Below are 20,096 nucleotides of genomic sequence, written 5' to 3'. Positions count from 1 at the left end.
AGAGTAAGTTGTCATGAGGTTACTACCTTGGCAAACTGGTTGAGAGGAGAACCGGTCAAATGAAGATGAAGGCAAGGTCTAGCATTTGCTGACATGGATTCACTCCGGGATGTTGATGTCAACCAGAATGCATGTGTAGTTTGGTGCAAGACAGTTGGAGTTTGATGGCATGGTGTCATCAAGGTGGTTACCGATATGCAAACAAAAGTGTAGTTAATTGGTAAGGATGTCAATCGACAAGAGACCAAAGAGACAAAAGTGAAAGGCGATGAAGATGTGTATGGTGACTCACTTTGGACATGTGTCTTGTTTTAGTGACCGGGCTAATGTGATCTAATTGGCAGAACAAAAATCCACATAGTATACACCGGCCAAGGTATATAACGGTTGTGTGTTGTGGTCGGTGACTTAGTCTGAACCAACACAAGTGACTGAGTTGAGGTGGATGCGAACAAAGGGGACACATGGACTCCAGGTGTCATACATGCAGTAGTCGATGAAGAGTGTTTTTGACGAGGTAGTTGGTGAGTGGGTTGACATTAATGTTGACTACGGAAATCATGGGTCGAGAACAGAGGTTTGCGGCTCGATGTAAACCGAATGGCAAAGATCTATGGCATGCACTGATCGATGCTGGATGTCTAGGTGCTGATCGGAGTTGGTGAAAGTTACAACGAGAGCATTCATGGTGATTGACCAAAAGACATGGTAACAGATTGGATGCAGGTTACTAAAGATAGTAGATGTGCATTGAAAGAATAAAATATGGCAGAGTTGCGTGATTTGTTGCATGTCGTCCATCCTTGCAACAAGATCTGATTGGACATGATGCGCCTCGTGGTTGGTGGAGAAACCCTAGCGTGCCAAGTTTGAATGTCCATCTTGGCGGGAAAGCTCACATATAAATATGCAGACCAGAGATCATAGAAGTTGACGCTGCATGTCGGATGTGGGGGTAGACAGAGTGTTGATCAGTCAGAGTGTTGAAGGGCAAAGACATTGAAGCGACTGAGTGCTCGAAGAGTTTAACTAGCAAGAAGGGTTTAACCGGAAAGGTGAAGGCAACCAGTGGATTGTCATTGAGTTTGACAATTGAGTGAATCGGTAGTGCTAGAACCGGTAAGAAGGCAGCAGAGAGTGAAGCGATGCGGAGTGAGTATCAGAGAAGATCAAACACGGGCAAAGACTAAGTAGCAAAAGATTCTGAGAAGGAGAACAAAGCATCGGTAGTGACTAGAAGCTGTGGGTCAGAGATTAGTGAACCGACAGAGAAGAGGCAGAGTGACAGAAAGAGGACTCAATCGGTAAGGTTGCAGCAGAGAGTGAAGGAGAGCAGGATTAGTGTGAACAGAGAACAAAGCTGAGGAAGACCGATTGAGAAGTGTTGAACCAGTAGAGTGATTGGATTGTGAGAGGTTACATAATTCATTTGTAACCGGGTAATAACTATTGTATTGTTTGTAATCATTGTGATCAATGAGTGGGTGCTCGGTGTAGGGGTTGGTGCTCCTTAGGTTGGTGCCCCTTGGGTTGGTGCCCTAAACTTTGTATACAGTGTTTATTGTAAGGCTGGATTGGAGCAGTAGACTCTAGTAGCATTTCTCACAGAGGTTTTTCCCATGTTGGGTTTTCCTCGCATATCCGGTGTTATGTGCCCTTTGTGTGTGCTTGCATTAAAGACCTAGGACTCATGCGTTTCTTTCTAGGTTTGGAAGTATGGCAGGGGCCTAATGAGATTATCTCGATTCAAGGAAAATACACCATTGACATCTTGAAGAGATTTGGAATGTTAGATTGTAAGTCTATGTTCGCATCGATGGAAACTAACAGCTACTTCAGATCTTGTGGATCCCACTATGTATGGGTAGTTGATTGGATCCTAGATGTATCTAGTTAACACTAGATCGGATATTTGCTATGCAATGAGTGCACTTAGTCAGTTCATGTGTGAACCAAGACAGATATATCTAGTTGCAGCCAACCATATCTTGAGATACTTGCATGGTACAGTTGGATATGGCTTCACATACTCTTCTAGTGTTGACCTGAATCTGCATGGCTATTCTGATTCTGATTGGGCAGGGAGTGTTACCGATCGGAATAGCACCTCCGGTTGTTGCTTCAATTTGGGATCTGCTATGATCTCCTAGTGTAGCAGGATGTAATATCCCAGTAATTTTTTTGTTTGTTTTTAGACCAATAACAATTCATCCACAACAAATAACCCGTTAAGGTTAGAGGAATAAACCAAACAACTGAAAGGGAACCCTTCCACCTTTTGTTCACCGAGAGCCCAGATTGGGAGGGTGAGAGCATACGGTGTTTCGAGGATCGTTAGCAATCATAATCAAATTGAAAATTACAATGCATGGGTGGCAAGCCAACCCCTTCTGCTTATCCAGCAGGATGGAAACCAAAGCTCTTGGCGGTAAACCGACCAAGGGAAAATTACAATAAACTGAAGCTCAATCACTCTACTGCGTATTTCAGCGGGAGGACAATACATTAAGCTATCACTCTACCGCATATTTCAGCGGGAGGACCATTGAATTGAACTTATCACTCGATCACTTATTCAGCGGGAGGACTGATTACAAAACTGAATTACAAAACTTAGAAGGCGGCAAGCCAACCTCTTCCACTTATGTAGTGGGTAATTACAAAAGAAAGCAGAAAGAAGGGGATGATCAGTACTACTGAAACAACCTTACAATATAGAGATGAGATGAGATGAATAATTGCAGATTTTCTACAACATGACTGTAATTTTCTGTTACACTGATCTGCGGGCTGAAAGTACAGTTTCAGCAACCTATGGAAACATCAAAACACTCATAACTCACTCATTTTTTGCCTGAATCAACTCAAATCAATCCCAATCCCACCGTACATCAAATGCAATGACAACCAATCAAAGCCACATCCCAAACAAACCCATTTTTATTTTGCACGCATCCCAATGCAAACAGAAAAACCCACGCCTAGCCTAGGAAGTTCGATTTTGTCTAATAAAATCATTGCTCAATCAAAACAGCTAAAAACTCACACATTGTATCGCCATGGCATGGAAGGAAGAATGAGCCGGTACCCAGATGGATGGAGTCGCCGGGTAAAGAGATATGAGCAAATTTCACTTTCAGCAGTCCCGTGACCAACAACCAGAAACAATCAAATCCAACATCAATCATTCCATAATCTGCAATGGGAACACAAGGGCACAACTAGGTACTATATTGCAAGTACAAAACTGAGACTCAGCTAGGAAGCCAACTTCGAAGTTTAGATTTTCAGTAGCCAAATCGGCAACATAACGATGCAATTTTCAAAGATGTCCAAATGGGAGCCCAAGTCTCATACTTATAACTCCACACACCTCAAACCCAAATGCCATTTCCTTGAATTTCAGCGTTTTCCTTTGCATTTCGCTCCACTACATGTGGACCCCAAGAGTGGCACCATTCCCCACAAGTCAACTCCCACGCTAAAGCAAGGACCCACACACTTTGGCAAATATTAGAGATAAGTTATAAAAAAATATAATATCTTTCTCAATATTTCGATATCTCTTTAATAAACATGAATTTGCCAAGAACTTAGGAAAAATAGGCATTAATCCCAATTTTAATAAATTAGTCGTCAATAATCAAATTAATTAAATATTAAACCTTAGGATAAGGAATTAATATTCAATTATTTCACATATGGCTCGGGTACTGATTATTAACACTGCTAGGATGAAACTGAGTCAGGACGACCACCAAAACTGCTGCAGAATCAGAACCCTGTCTACTGCCAATAATAGAATTGTGCCACACTGCCACTCACTAAAAATAGTAAGTCAAGAACTAATGCTCAGAAAAGCATGATCATTGCGTCCAAAGGCAGAACATGGAGAGCTCAGTAGTATAGTAACATCAAAATGGCCATTCCCTGACTTACTAAAAATAGTAAGTCCTTGTTTCATCAATGCTAGACCCTCATTCCTCATTCCACCTAGCCTACGGGTCTCAGGACTAGGCTAATGGACCACTGAAAGAGCATCAATGAGAAGGGGACATTACACAGGAAGTAGTCTTTAGTGGCACTGAGCACCGCAAAGGAAGAATACATTGCAGCATGTGTGGCTTCACAAGCTCCTTGTAGGATTGTTTGGACAATTGTTGGAGCCTACAGTTATTCATTGTGATAACCAGAGCTGTTTGAAGCTACCTGTCTATCCAGTGTTCCATGACAGAACAAAACATGTTGAGATCCAATACCACTATATTAGACATATGGTACAGAGAAATGTTGTTCAACTGAGATACATTTGTACTGAGGAATAGACAACTGACATTCTCACCAAGCCTCTTGCCAAAGTGAAGTTTGTGCATTTTCGAGACAATCTTGGAGTTGTGGAGAATGAAGCACTTGCTGAGAGGGAGTCTCAATATCAGTAATTTCTTGAGATGTACTATAATGCATTATTCTCTGTGAGAGAAGTTTGAGGTGCAAGCCCTTGTTAATGCATTCTTCTCTGTGAGAGAGAAGTTTAAGATGCAAGCCCTTATTAATGCATTCTTCTTTGTGAGAGAGAAGTTTGAGGTGAAAGCTCTTGTTCCACCCTCTGGGAGTAGCCATGGTGAGCATCATGATGAGATTGCGACATCACGTTGAGTGATTCCATGATGAGCACTTGTGTTCATTTGCATTTTCATCATGGGTGTAGCCATGACTGACCCACCCTCTGGGAGTATCCATGGTGGAAGTCACTATGTGACTCTGATATTGAGAAGGATTCCTCCCCAGCTAAGAGGGAGTGTTAATGTTATAGCTATGGTCGGATTCCTTAGGGACGACATAGCAAATGAAAATTTGTAAGTGGCCTATCAGCCTTACACATTTAATAAGCTCGATGTCTATATTATGCCGACTTTGTATTTGTCAATTAAAAAACATATAAACCCGCCACCCTTGAGACGTGTTGATTATAATGTAACTAATTCCTAATGAGGCGACATGTTAATTAATATTATAGCCAACCCTTGGAGAAGTCGTGTTGGTTGAATGCACACATGATCAGGTATACATATAGTTTGTCTCTCTCTCTCAAGGATCATCAAATCAATATACATCAAGCAAATCGAAGATTATATTCTTCTATAGATCGTGTATCATCCTCCAGCAGATCGAACCTATATCATTCTTTGGATGTTTGGACTGCATCTATTAGTCATATAGCTTCAAAGTGTGAAGCAGATTTGTAAAGACATATTAGTATTTTGTTTAATATACTATAAGACTTTTGTTGCTGGGTTTTTCCACCTTCAAGAGGAAGGTTTTCCCAGGGTATACACTGTGCAATTGTGTTTGAATTATTGTATATCTAATCTGATCATATAACTTAACAATATACACTGAATTTGTAGAACGTATTACTGATTTCCATCATATATAAATCAAATTTTGAGTAAAATACATATCATATACCAAAAAATAAGTGCAACTTCTAAATGAATTTGAGTTCAATACATATTATAGAGGATTTGCATTCCTTGAATCTCCTTTCTGTAGAATTAAAATTCTCCTCTACTTCACATCTTCCATAAAACAAATACTCTGTCCAATAGCTGGCATTGGCATGTGCACACTAAGCCATTCAAATTTTCAGCTCATCTTATATACATTGATGAACTTTGTCAGCCTTCACACCATACCTTCAAGAACATGGTTCAAGAAGCATGAGACTTCCACATGAAACTACCATATCATGCAAAAACACCATACTGAAGTTTTCCTTACACATACACCCAAATAATTCACATTCTTCCCACAAAGATTGCATATCCCTTGAAAGCACCTATTTTTAACTTGTCGTGGATGGGTACACAGTTACACTAATTGATTTGCAAATGGCAAGGTGCAAGGTTATGTAATCAACTGCATGGTAGTAGTCGATAAAACAATACCCGACAAATCATTACCATAGAGTTATTTGAGTTTTTCTCCTGATTTTTTGCATACTTTTCCACTAAATCGCCCCATTTTTTTCAAAAAACTCACCCAAGATTTTTTGCAGATTAAATCGTGTCTATAAATGACTCACAATAAATCAAGAGTTAAACAATTTTTTGCAGATTTTTTCATCTATGCATAAAACGTAGGAGAAGGTCTCACAAGACAAGATCAATGGTTGCAATAGTTTGATGTATGGCTGCAGCAGCTAAGAAGAGGAGGTAGCGACCCAAGATAGGGCAGTGGCTAAGAAAGTAAGGTTGCATCTTAAGAGAACAATGGCTGCATAGGGTGTGGGCATGATCAGATGAAGGTACATAGACAAGGGAAGAACCAGTCATTAAGGATTAGAGTCTGTGTTGAAGAAGTGTCAAGAAGAGGTCAAAGAATGCATAGAGAAAGAAAAACATGTGGGTGTTGTTAAGAGGAGTTGGAGAAGCCAATTGAAGAGCTAGAGAAATCCAGATTGCAACGAAAGCTTGTGTTTGTGTTGGTTGAAAATTTTGTACCCTTGGGGAAATATACAAAATTGTGGTTTCAACCACAGTGTGTGTGTAAAACTCTCCTAATTAAAGGAAGGCTCCCCCTATCTATCTAATACTAAAACCAAAATAGGATGGAACAACAATCTTTCTTCTTTCTTCAAGAAAGCCAATATCCTTTTCTCTTCACGGAAAAGTGATATCAATTTAATATAAACAACAATAACAACTTTTTGAAATGAAATGAGAGAAAGGAAATGAAGTTTCCTAAAAGTTCAAAGACTTGCGTCACTTCCTTCGGTACGAGACAACAATATCAAGCTCAAAGTCTTGACTATATGAAGTCCTATCTACCCTTTTCTATTCTAATGATATTAAGAACAAATTATAACAACACAAAGTCTAAAATAACGTATTTCTTTCTACACAAGACAGAAAGAACTAGTGTGAGCTCAAAGTTTCACAGCTATTTCTTATTATAAAATCTACTTCTAATCTCTCTTAAGAACGAGTGTAAGCACAAAGTCTTACAACTTTTCTCAATAGAACTTCTACTTTAACTAAATTAATCTCCAATACTTGCAGACAAAGTCTGCAAATCAAATTTGATGTACTTGCAATTTACAAAATGTTTTTACATGTAACTTGTCAAAAGAAAAACTACAACTAAGAGATTACAATTCTGAAAAATGCAACTAGTGTTGAAAAACACTTAAGTTGCAGCATGTGAAGACATGAATCCTTCAAATTTTTGGATGATCGTTCGTAGCTCAACATGATTCAGCTCGTGGGTGTTCTTGGCAACAATCATGGTCTTCACAATGGTATCATGGCATTGAAGAAGCATAGAGTTGTTCTTCTCCAAAGTGGACTGGATTTCGTGCAAGAAGATTTGATGTTTCATCAAAACCCGAATTGAGGCAGCTGAAAATTGTTTGCTCCTCCACTCATTATGAATCCTCATCTTTAGATCTGCAAGCACTTCTTCTTTTGGTATCAACTCTCTATTCTGACCCATGATATTGCAAGAGGCCTTCTCACAGTGAGAAACAACACCTTAAAATACTTCAACTCGCAATCTCATTGCGTCATCAATCTCCTCAGTGAGGGATTTGAGAACAAGGGCTTTATTCTCTAGAAGCTCTTCAAATTCCAGATACATGACCTTGGAAGGAATAATGGTATGCTCCTGAAGAACACTCAACTGTTGTCGAGGCGTCTTGCGCCAAACTGTCAAGCTACCTTCAACCCTTTCCAAATTATGTTTGAAAGTCTTGAAGGTATGATTCAATTTTTCTTTAATGGTCTCCAACTTAACCATCATTTGGAATATGTCTTTCAACACTTGCGCACACAGATCATGAAGTTGATCCACCCAAGAGTCCAATGCCTATAGAATATGTCTTTCAACACTTGCGCACACAGATCATGAAGTTGATCCACCCAAGAGTCCAATGCCTATACTTTCTGAACAGCTCTTTCAACTCCCCGTATTAATTCTTGTGAACCGGAAGAACTTGTAGGATTACTCCCTTCACTAGCAGGTTTTGTAATTTTATGAACAGCTGCAACAAGTTGCCTATTCTCCTCTTCTAGCTTGTTTTTCTTCGCTAGAAGTTCATCATACCGTTGTACTAGTGAAGCTACGGATTGTTGGGCATCATGCTTGACCACTTCATGCGTTTGTTTACCCAATTCTATCCTTGTAACCTTGTAATCAGCAGCTTGCATTTCCTCACGTGGCTTATCCGCAATGGGCTCAACAATTTTTGCCACTTTCATCTTGTTGTTGTCAACTGTTACCCTTGAGATCATCTTGGCTTTTTTAGCAACCTTAGGCCTAGATTGCTTGAGTTGCTGATAATCAAAGACATTAGGAGAGATTTCCTGCTTCTTCCTCTTTGGGGTAAAAGAACTAAGCCATGGAGGTAAAGCGACTAGTTCTCCTCTAGTAGCTACCGAAGACAAAGGAGAAACAATTTCTGTTTGAACAATCGTGGTCACCTTGGGAGGAGTATCTGTTTGGATGGCAACCATGGTTTGCTTAGTAACCAGAGGGCATGAAGATTGTCTCATAAACTCTTCAAAGCCGGAAGTAGAGGTATCAATCTCTGACAAATGAATGCATGCAGGAGTATCCTCGGAGATTTCCAGCAAACTCTCTTGTTGATGATCAAGAGGTGGCTCAACTGCTGAAATAGGAACGACATTCTGAGGAGACTCCTCCACTGTTATGTCAGGAGGAGATAGAGGCAACTCCATGGAAACCGAGGAGGGAATCTCATGAGGTGACTCTGAAGCCAGTGACTTAGGAGCATCATCGGATTGTTGTCCTTCCTCCGGATTATTGGGATCAATCACATGAATGTGAATCTGGTATTTTTCTTTTCCACGAACTGTCGCCTCCTCGAGAGGAAGCACTATTGCCCGACTAACCCGCAATTTGATCCTAGTGCCTGAAGATGATGTACCCTCCTTGTTGTCGATTTGAATCTCAGACTTACGTCCAAGAGGCCCCATAGAGTCATCTTCTTTTCTAACCTTAATCTTGTTGAGCCTAACACCATAAACTTTGAGCCAAGTGTTGGTGTTAGCTAGGATAGGCTGAAATCTTTCAAGAATGGAAGTGCATTCTTTATGTGACCATTGGATTAAAGGAAGTGGGGCTTCCTCAACCCTTTGTGAGACATATTTTGGATCAAGCACATTCCCATCATCAATCATCCGTTGCGGAATGTCCACCAGGTTCAAATCAATAACCTACTCAAGGGTGAGCCTACAATAGTCCATCTTGAGACCCTCAATTTCTATACGGAGATCCACCCAGATATCTTCAATGCGATGCACATGTATGAAGGACTTTTTGATCTTTTCCTTCATACCTCGGTAGTCAAAATCTGCCCTCGACTTAAACCTTTTGAGTTTAATCTCCTGCATCTTGGTCTCCATAGCTTTGGCTTTGACGGATGTGACAAGAGAATACCAGCCAATCTTCAATGTGTTAGTTGTAGAAATCCCCATCCCAACCTTATGTTTGACAGATTGATGAGTATGTACAACCATGATCTGTCTTCCCAACTCCATAAGAATAATCTTCTCAGTCGAGTATCTAGGAAGCATGTATGGCTGCCCACTGTAGCATCCGACTCTTATATAAGTGAAAGTCGAGAATTGAAGGAACAAGCAACCATACTCATTCACTCTTTTCTGTGCTTCATCTGACACCCTTCTATTCTCTAGAGTCTTGTCAAACTGGCACATGACGTAACCAAAGAATGCATCTTGAACCTCCTAAAATGTAATATGTTGGGTCTCAAGCACAGCTGACCATAATATTCCCACACAGGTATAAGGGAGCGATCACCCTTGGTAGAAAGACCAGGGAAATGTCTAAGTGATGCTGCTAAATACATTAAGTATGAATTCATGTAGAAAGTCATGGTAGTAGGGACTGCTGCAAGTTGTTCGCACAAAGCGTCACTGATAATCTCTCCCCATGATATATGATGGGACTGCCTTATGAACATGGTAAACTGATACATCCAGGGCTCAAAAACATTAGAGTGCTCAAGACCCATCATCTTGCTGAGGAGAGTAATGATGTCTCCAATTTCTCACTTGAAGTCACAACGGTACAACTTAGCCCACCTTGTGAAAGTGGCTCGTGGCTCATGAATCCACCTGTTAATGTGACGTTTGCAGTCTTTTTGCCTCTTGACATAGTACTCAGTTGCACTATCCTTTGAAATTTCCATATACACAGGTGTTGATGGTATTCTGAAGACTTTCTCAATAGTATCTGCATCAAGGCGGATTATTGCCTCACCATCATCATTTCTAATGGTTCTCGTCTCCTTGTCGAAGTGGTGAGCGCAAGCGAGAACAAATTCAGGTTCTAAGGCAGCCACTGGAAAAGAAGATGCATGATGAATGTGGTTGTCCAACAACCGCTGCATATTACTATCCTGCGGATTTTCCACCCTTTTAGTGAATTCTGACATGTCAACATGCCCTATTTCTATATCCTTGATATGATCCAAAGGAGAGGACAATTGTGAAGGGGAAACTTCATTCTGGTACTTGTCATATTTATACTTCATCTTCTTTGGAATGGGAGATGATGGTAAATATGACATTGAAGAACAACCTGGTATGTTGCGATGAAGATTTAAAAGTGTTAAAGCAACATCATAAGCAGCTGCAACTAACATTTTCCCTTCTTCAAATGGGAAGAACTCCAGCCCTTGCACTCCACAACTTTGTGAGAGAAAGATGGGAAATAAATGGGAATGTTGGAAACTTGACTTTGACCAATTTCGGATCTTAGGGAAAGTTTTACAAGTATACAAGTGGGAAGAACAAACATGCCATCGGATTTTTAAAACCTGAATGCAAGTATACTTGTAAAACGGAAAATGGATAAATGAGTGAAAAATGAGATTTTGACAAGTGGGAAATGACGTGAATGGAATGTACAGATAAAGGCAATGAGTATGAACAAAAATGGAAGGATTTTGGGAGGATCATTTTTAAGAAAATGAAAAAAATTTCAACATGTAATCCAGTTCTAAAAACCCAATTTTGAAAGAATGGGTATTTTTCCACTTAGAGAATTGGAATTTCACCAAAAGATGATTAAAATATTCCAACCATAGGGGAAGATCAATTATTTTCATCCTACTTGTAATCGGGATTTAAAATCCCGAATACAAGTAAAGAGGGAAAATGGGGAATAAATCAATGCAATGTAAAAATTGCTCTGCCAAGGGAGGAAAATCTCTCTCACAAAACCGATTTTAGGACAAAACCAACATATACACAAATTTACAACTAGAAAGATAAAACGAGAAGACAAGAAATAAAAACAAAGCAAGAAAGCAAAAACCAAAAGAAAACTTACCTTTCTTATCTAAGATGCCTCTTCAAGAGATGAAACAATCATTGAATGGAGAAAGAAATCCTTTCAATAGAAATAAACTCCAAAACCCTTTCCACGTTTTTTCAAACCCGAATTTGAAGAATAACAGCAAAAACGTGTTTCAAGATGCAAGAAAAATAGATCGAATCTCTATCCAAACCCCACGCCTAGGTGAAGGAAGCAAAAATGATTTAGGAGAGTGCTGAAATTGTGACAAATTTCAAAGAAAATCACGGCATTAATAAACACATTTTTTGCTGTTTATAAATCATAAAAACCTAGCGATTTGAACCTCCAAATGGTGTGGGACGTGTTTACAAATGCATGAAAATAGGAGACAATCCAAAACGCTTCTTACCTCCTTAAATTCCTCCACAAAATTTGCTTGAAAACTTCAACAAATTCATCTTCCTTGGCTGGTCAGGTTCTTAGAGAGATGCAACAAGTTTCATTTTACATGTAACAATGAAAATTGGGTTTCTTTCTTCATATTACAAGTTTAAAATGTCACTTTTCATTGCACAAGGCAAAATCGGGTTTCTAAAACCCTTTAGCAAGTTTAAAATGCCTTTATTTTCATTCATAAGGCAAATCAGGTTTTTGAGAGAGAAATACAAGTTATAATAACTTGTAAGAGGAAAATAAAATCCCCTCAACAAGTTTTAATAACTTGTAAGAGGAAAATAAAATCCCCTCAACAAGTTTTAATAACTTAACTTTAAAAAAGAACTTGTAATGGGGATTTAAAATTCCCTTTACAAGTGACTTAGAAAATAAAACATGTAATAGGGAAATAAAATCCCTATTACAAGTAAAAACACTTAAATAGGAACTTTATAAAAGAATTACAAGTGACTTTTAAATTTATAATTTAAAATTAACTTGTAACTTATCCAAAAAAATCCTATTATGACTTAAAAAGCCAAAAAGCATCAAAGGGGAAATAAAAAGTAGGTTGCAAGTTCTAATTTCATAAAATGCACTTGTAATTAACTAAAAATTTCCCTACAAAGACCAAAACAAAGGAAAACATTAAAACTTGCAACTTAAGGAAAATTTTCCACCTGCAGTCAAGGAGAAAAAACCCGAAATTGAAGGAAAAACATAGCAAACGAACCCAGAATGCGATGAAATTTGAAACGTGGTTCGAGGATAGACTGAGGATTAAGCTAGTCCAAGGGCGAAGCAAAATTATGCCTCGGGAAGCATGCCATAGAGTAAAATTTTCATTTTTTGACAAAAAATTTATGTAATGGTCCATCATTTTTTAAAACAAAAATGAGGACAACAGTTTGCCAGTGTGCAAATTGAGGAGTGAGTTTGAGCATGGGAGAGCAATATGTAAAAATGATTACAAGTTATGTGTTTTGTGATTGTATGAACTTGTATTTCTTTATTGTTGCAATCAATTATTGTGAAACTCAGTTTGTGTGCAGAGAGTCGATACATTAACATTGTGTTTTATGTTTTGAGTGAAATACAAGGCAAGAGTGGTTCTCTCTTGCATTGGGGCTTCAACTATTTGTTTTGGCATAACCGTGGTGCTAGCCCTAGAATCAATCATGGAATTATGCAGCAACATTTCCCCTACTATAATAGTCAAGAAAACGAGCATAGGCTTTATCTTACCAGTCTCTTCTTTCTAGTCATCATTTGAGTTGGTGAATGTCGCAGGCTATTGCCCTTGTTCACTGGTAACTGATGCTTCCCCTTCCATACAAACCTACTTCACAAAATCTTCAGCTCGTGTGTGCTTGATGAGCATTATTGCCATCATTCTCCCCCATAATGCCCATTGGGCAGATGATAGCATATGGGCAAGCAATCTTTTATTGATGTTGAAATCAATTATTTGTATGGATTTACTATTTGCAGTTGTACTATTGGCGATGCCATAATCTCAACTCTTCAGATTTTCCATATAATAGATGCCCTACCTCTCATTTCATTATTTTGCCTTCATCTGGTATCAGAGCAGAGATATCCAAGAAATCTTGATGTTTGTTTCATCTTTGGTAGGCACTATAATTGCTTGTCTTCAAATTTTAAATTCCCCATAGTACAATTTCATGATTCTAAGGTGATGCCTGTATATGATTCAACCTGAAAGAGATGGAGAAGATTTGTGTTGAGCTCAATCCTTCCTACCTCTACTTGGCATTTTCCACCATTATCTTACTTTTAACTTCACTTTGTTACTTGTGTTGAAGTCTCCTTAAGGATTCAAAACTTGATAATATTAATAATGAACGGCCTAAATATGTCATAAGAGCATCGAGGCAATGTAATGTCCCTCGTAGAGCCAATTTAAGTTTGCCTTACTCCTTAATGATTAAGTGTCTAATATTGCAAATGAATCAATGATCTCTAAACAATTGTATTGATTTGTACAAATGGATATATATGAATATCTATATTTGTTATACCAATGGCTTAGTAAAGGAGTGAGGAATTCAATCAATATTATTGCTAAATGCTCTTATGATGACAAGAATCAAGTTTATTATAGATCTGCAGTTCTGCTCCAAATAAGAAGTCTGATATGTTCATCTATCTAAGAAAGCAAGGATGTCTGATATAACCACGAATCAATCCTCCCTTAATGCAAATATTTTGGAGTAGATTGTGAATGATATGGGTGTATGAACAGATGTGTGTTATATATGCAATCACTGTTTCAGAGTGATATCTTTGTAATCATGCAAATATACGCATGCAAGAGACAATGGTCTCAGTATGACCACTTTCCCTGATTCCTAAACCTATGCTCATACCATATCCTCTTGATGCCGTGTCTGAATATTGTCCTTGTGTTTGTGTGCCTTACCCTTGCAATCGAGGTGCTGGAGTACCACCTTTCCCTTGGCTATTCGTGGCTCTTCTTGAGTTCTTCTAAAACTGGCCCGAATAAGAACAATAACTCATTTGAATGCCCTCTTGAGATTCCCCAATCCTCTCATACTCCTTGAAGAGGCATGATGTGAGGAGTTGTATCTCCTACATCTATGTCTTTTAGAGACAACTTAATTAAATACATCTTCCTCCTAATTGGGTCCTTCACTAATAATATCACTAATGAATTGATTATCATTTGATGGAACTTCATATTCCTTTATTGGCAGCGATAGACTTGTTTCTAACTGATTGCGATGCCTTGGAACTGTGATATCTCCCTTGATTGAACTTAAGCCTTCCTTCTTGGTCAGCAATAACACCCATTGTTTGCCATACCTTGGGCCGAAAGAACTGTTTGTGGTTCACTGGCTTTAGGAAGCGAATGGGGACATTACAGACAAACCAACACCTAAGGACTTGGCTATTTTGATAGTGAAGACAACATGGTTGACATTGGTGAGACAAATGTGGCCTAGCATTTGGTTACAAAAATGATTAATTTTGAAGTTTTTAAGTGTTAGCACTTTTGTGTACCAACAATTAGGTCGGACATGAATATTCCCAACTTTAATGACAGAGGTAATAATGGAAAATGATTTAAAATTTCTCCACGATGATCAACTATGGAGAGTGTAATATGAATGTGAATTAAAAAATATTGTTGAATAAGGAGTGTTAATATGGTTTTAAGGTGAATCCATGGGTGTGTCTGTGTCTGTCTATATATATAAAAGGTATGCTATCATTCCTCAAATGCACTTAATTGTCAATTCATAGTGGAAAAGAAGGGGTGCTTATTGCGTAATATTTCCTGTTATGTTGTGCATGCATTCCCTATATTTTCCCATGTTCTTGAATGCTTTTGGTTCCAACAAAACAGCTAAAATAATTCTTACCAATAATGAAGTTGATGCATACCTATATGAATATTTAAAAAATAATTCCCAACCTCTGAAACACCTAAAGTGCATTGGAGTCTTAGAAATACCTGATTTATATGAGCAAAGACACAGGGGATCACTAACAACCCCACTTGACCTAATGCTCCTCCAAGTTGCCCAACAATAGCTACCATTACTGGCAATGTTTTCTGCATGTAATAGTAGAAGTGGATAAATAGGTTACCTCATTTTTTATGAGGTTTGAGGTTGACATTTTACAGCCAAATTGAAATACTCTAAACACTGTACCTATCAACAAGAATTCTGTAATGCACATTTTAGTCTTGAGATTTCAAATGCTCTTTAAATGCAATCAAGGCATTATGATCATGCATCAGTAGAATTAATTTATTTCCTCAATGTGCCAGTACACACTATGCTTAAGTCATTAAATATTTGTACAAGTTCAAAAGTTAAAAAGCATGTAAAGCACCTACCTAGTAATTTAAGAAGCTCACAACTTAATTATTTGAATGCTTTATATAAGAGTTGTAGTGTTCCACTTCCAATAATATAGAATTCTTAGTTCACTATGTCTTCTAGTGAAATGATAGAAGGCTGTCTTTAGTTTAGAATCCAGTATCATTAAGCATGCTTTGTAATATGAAATAATTGTTTATAGACTAACATGCATATCTGATGCAACTACAAATTCCTATGTATAAATTTTTTTAAATGGCCACTCAGTTTTAACTTTCATTAACAAAATAGCACATTGCACACTAGAAAGCATATAATGTGATAATCAAGTTTTGCTCTTATTGTTTATCAAACAAATTGTAATTTTTTTTTGCAAAAACTGCACTTTGTGCATTTAGGTATTTATTGTGTAGTAAGGGAATATAATAACACTACATTAGTTATGTTCATTGTTTATGTTGTATCCATCCAAACCTGATGGTTGTATTATTTATTGTCATTTGAGTATCAATTCAACGTTAGTAATGATGTTTTATGGTCAAATGATGAGTTTGTCATATCATGGTTCAATTGTTCTAAGTTCTAACTAGTAAAATTCTTCCAGATCGCTCAAAATTGCATTATTTTACTTGAAAATGCAGTCCCCGTAGATGATGACAGCAATAATATAAAGAGAAAGGGAATGTTGAAGACTTGAAACTGGAATGAACTCAATTGAAAAATGGTTAAAGAATTCTGAATGGTACATTTGTATTATTATATGGATATTATTAGGAAAATACTCTTTCAGCACATTATAAAGGTGATCTATTTTCATCTTGAAGATGATAGGGAGAAACTTCTCAAGTTCAGAAATTTTAAAAGGAAAGAACGCTCCTGAATAAATGCTGGTCTATCAAATGGTGCACCTAATAAAAAGAAAAAAGAGTGTTCCAATGCACAAACTGAGGCAAAAGAGAAGAAAAAAAACAGAGGAGTTTTGTGCAAAAAATAGAGGAGTTTGTCGATTGCAAATTAACTTTGGTGCACAATATGTTTATCAATAAAGTTAATTTCAAAAGGTGCATTTTCTTTGAGTTTATTAAGGAGGATTTTCTTTGAAATTTTACCTTAAGGCTTTTCAATTGCCAAGTACTCTCTGTTTTTTTGCTTCATGAGTTTTTACAAATTTAACTCACTAGTGTTTATAGCCACAGGAAAACATGGATAAAAATGCCAACACGGGGTAAAATGCTGGTTAAAACACATTTTTACATGTTTTTTGGCTATGAAACCATGCATTTTCTCTTTCAACGTGTCAATTTTTAATTTAATACATTTTGTAATTGAATTTTGCAAAAAATATATGTTTTTTAAGAACAATATAGAACAATATATGCAAACCAAAGTACTAAAGATGTTTGTTTTCCTTTTCAACTATTCCAATTCTCCAAATCATCAAAGGATGCACAAGAAGAGTATACTAGTTCTTTTTTTTCAGAAAAATATTAGCAAAGGAAAAATCTTAAATCTCTCAAATAATAGGACTACAAAATTAACTATACCTAACAATGAAGATCAACCCGTTTGCAGTACCTCTTCTATATTGGATTTTTGTTTCAGAGATCTGCTTAGTGGTATTATATTATCTCATGTATCATATGTTCTATCTTCCAATTGAGTTGCTGGATGCCTGTCCCTTTTAGACATTTTCCAAGTTCTGATGATCATATTGATTATGAGAAGCGAGTCCCCCTTGATGTATAGTCATTAGATTTTTAACTGTGTGCTTACCTATGTACAAAGCTAATAATTTAACATAATTGATTGATTACAACCCTATGAACTAGCTGAAGTAGCTGACCAGGAATATTGTAACCGCTCCTCCACTATTGGCTTTAATTGTATCCTTTTTGGAAGTCCCATCAAAGTTGAGCTTAAATGCTCCCATTGGAGATGTCTTCCACTCTCAGTTGGATTGTAAGCTCTGCTATTGTATTGGAATGGGTTGTTCCAGAGATGAGCCAGTGGTTTTTATTTTGTTTTAGATCAGCTAGGCTGGGATGGTGATTTTTCTGTCCATGTTTTTAAATATTTTTTTATTCCTTTTGATTGCTTGCCTTTGGAAGCTAGCCCTGCAACATTGTTGTATATATTAGGGTTGTCCCCACTTATTTGGAGGTGTCCCTAGAATGTTGGAGGTTTCCCCCAACACTATTGGGGGCAATAGAGTTCCCCAAAGGGCAGTCACCAATATTATGTATTTTTTATTATATAATATTATGTAAATCTCAATATCCGGACAAAATATCCAGTTCCAGAAAAGTGTTATCATTCTCAAACTAGAAGCATTGGAATACAATCTAGATTTAATGCTGAATTTCCTAGCAATATAAGATTATAACTTACCAGCTTATGTTATTTGAAACATAAACATGGTGTTTTTCATGTGGATCATTTGAGCATCCCTCAATCTTGCATTGTTTTTTGGATGTTTCTTGACCTTTTGCACAAAGCTAGCCACTATCATGATTCTCAAATAGCTAGCACTCCTTGCCTAGATGTGCAAGCTAAGTGGGATGAATGATGAACGTCTGTGTGCTTCATACAGGAGGTACAAGTTCAAATCTTGAGATGGTAGTGTATATATAACTAATGGAAAAAATATACAAGGTGAATGGAAAAACAATCCACTTGTGGGTTTTTAAAACGGGGGTCTCAATTGATGGTGTCCTTACGAACTACATTTCCTCCTAGTGTTTGCAATTTTATGAAATCTTCATTGATAGAAAAATTATATGACAAAGTTACATAAATTTTAGGTGGAAGGGGATTTGGTTGTCTGTAGTAAAGATTGTAAATTTCATTTTCGATGCTTCGAACATTGTTAGCTGTTTAGTATGACACTGCAAAATTTGTAATCACAATGATTAGTTAAGAAAGCTGGCTGTGTTTATTTAGTATGATGATGGGTTGTGAATTATAGATAGAAGAAAGATGAAAGTGTTAGCGATCGGAACCCAGACAAATGGTTGATTCTAGGGCTTAGGGAAGGTTAGATAAATACAATTTAGGATGTTCAACTGTAATTGTACAATCATGGAGTACTGATTTCGTGCATCTTTCCTAAAATCAACGATAATTCTTCCCTTTCTATTCTTTCCTAAATGATGTAACTAATTTATCCACTTGTTTTTTGATGTGTTTGAATGGTTCATTTTTACATTTCCTTCTAATGTATTTTGTGCAAAGTATACTTTGTGTATGGATTAAACTCCTGACAATAATCGTAGCATCAGTTTTCAAGAAATGAATCTCATAAAGAAAAATACGAATATTATGATTAGTTGACAAACAGCCCAGTCTCGTAGAAAGTATTATCAATGAACTATAACATTCCTTTGTGAGATACAAATGGAACTTAGCATATCTGTCATATGTACTAATAAATTAATCTACGCAACAATCTTTCCACTAGTGCTAGTTTAAAGAAGAAAATGAAATGCAAAAGAGTTACTGCTCCGTCACTTACTTGGCTAGCAACAATAATAATAGCACGAGTATTTTCTTTCTTTCCAAATACACTAGTTTTGTCACCAAATATAAGGGAAAGACTCCTAGTCATGATTGCGTTCCAAGCTAAGAAGATGAAATGCAAGCCCCTAGACATAAAACACAATAATCAATTAGATATAATGTATTTACCTATCAAATACTGTCCTTGAAACAAATCTTATGCACATAATAAAATTATCACAATTCAGCACCAATACAATAAAATGGAAATGATGTTAGATACATGGTGTCTTTTAAATTACTAATAGAAACAAGTATTACATTTAGGAAAACTTAAAAGCAACTCAATACTAACAAAGAGGGATTGAAGATGTAGCAATTGCCATTCGCATAGTTTTCTTTTGATGCATGCTAGGGTAAATGGCTAGTAAAAGAGCAATTTTCATTTTCAAAGATGGACTACAATATGTTACTGCCAAAAATCTTATTGATAAGTACAACCGCAAATTTCAGCAGTTTAAATAAGCCTATACTTGAATTCAATGAATGAAAAAAGGCCCATCATCAAGAAGAATGCTTTTCACTACTTTTGCCTTGATTCATGCTAAATTAAAACGGCTAGTAAGTGAGCAATTTTCACATTCAAAGATGAATTACAATATGTTACACCCAAAAATCCTATTGAAAGTACAACCGCGAACTTCAACAGTGTAAATAAAATTATACTTAAATTTCTTGAATTAAAAAAAGCCCACCATCAAGGAGAATGTTTTTCACTAAAATTGACTTCATAAGTGGCCACTGTTAAATGGGAATCAAAGCAGAAGACAGTGGAAAACAAGATGCAAAACTAAAATAGCTATTTTGATTGGTTGGTGATGCCTTTTGGAGTTATCAATACTCCACCAACAATTGTGAAGCTGGCATGTGAGTTTTTCTGTGATTGTCTTG

General features: G+C 37.1%; 1 protein-coding gene across 4 annotated transcripts in view; it reads right to left on the bottom strand.

Annotated features, from left to right (window-relative positions):
• LOC131061350 (probable sodium/metabolite cotransporter BASS4, chloroplastic) overlaps positions 1-20,096 on the bottom strand; it is a 133,526-nt gene that overhangs the window by 60,758 nt on the left and 52,672 nt on the right. For all 4 annotated transcript variants that reach the window (XM_057994996.2, XM_059213847.1, XM_059213848.1 and 1 more), the window contains 2 exons: positions 19,162-19,291; positions 15,278-15,379 (listed from right to left, as the gene is read on the bottom strand). In XM_057994996.2, the coding sequence (XP_057850979.2) occupies positions 15,278-15,379; positions 19,162-19,291 (232 nt within the window). The remainder of the gene's footprint in view (positions 1-15,277; positions 15,380-19,161; positions 19,292-20,096) is intronic.

This window comes from Cryptomeria japonica, chromosome 11 (assembly GCF_030272615.1).
Source record: "Cryptomeria japonica chromosome 11, Sugi_1.0, whole genome shotgun sequence".
In the NCBI taxonomy this organism is placed as follows: domain Eukaryota; kingdom Viridiplantae; phylum Streptophyta; class Pinopsida; order Cupressales; family Cupressaceae; genus Cryptomeria; species Cryptomeria japonica.
The sequence above is the reverse complement of the archived record's forward strand: the minus strand, read 5'-3'. Positions and strand labels throughout refer to the sequence as shown.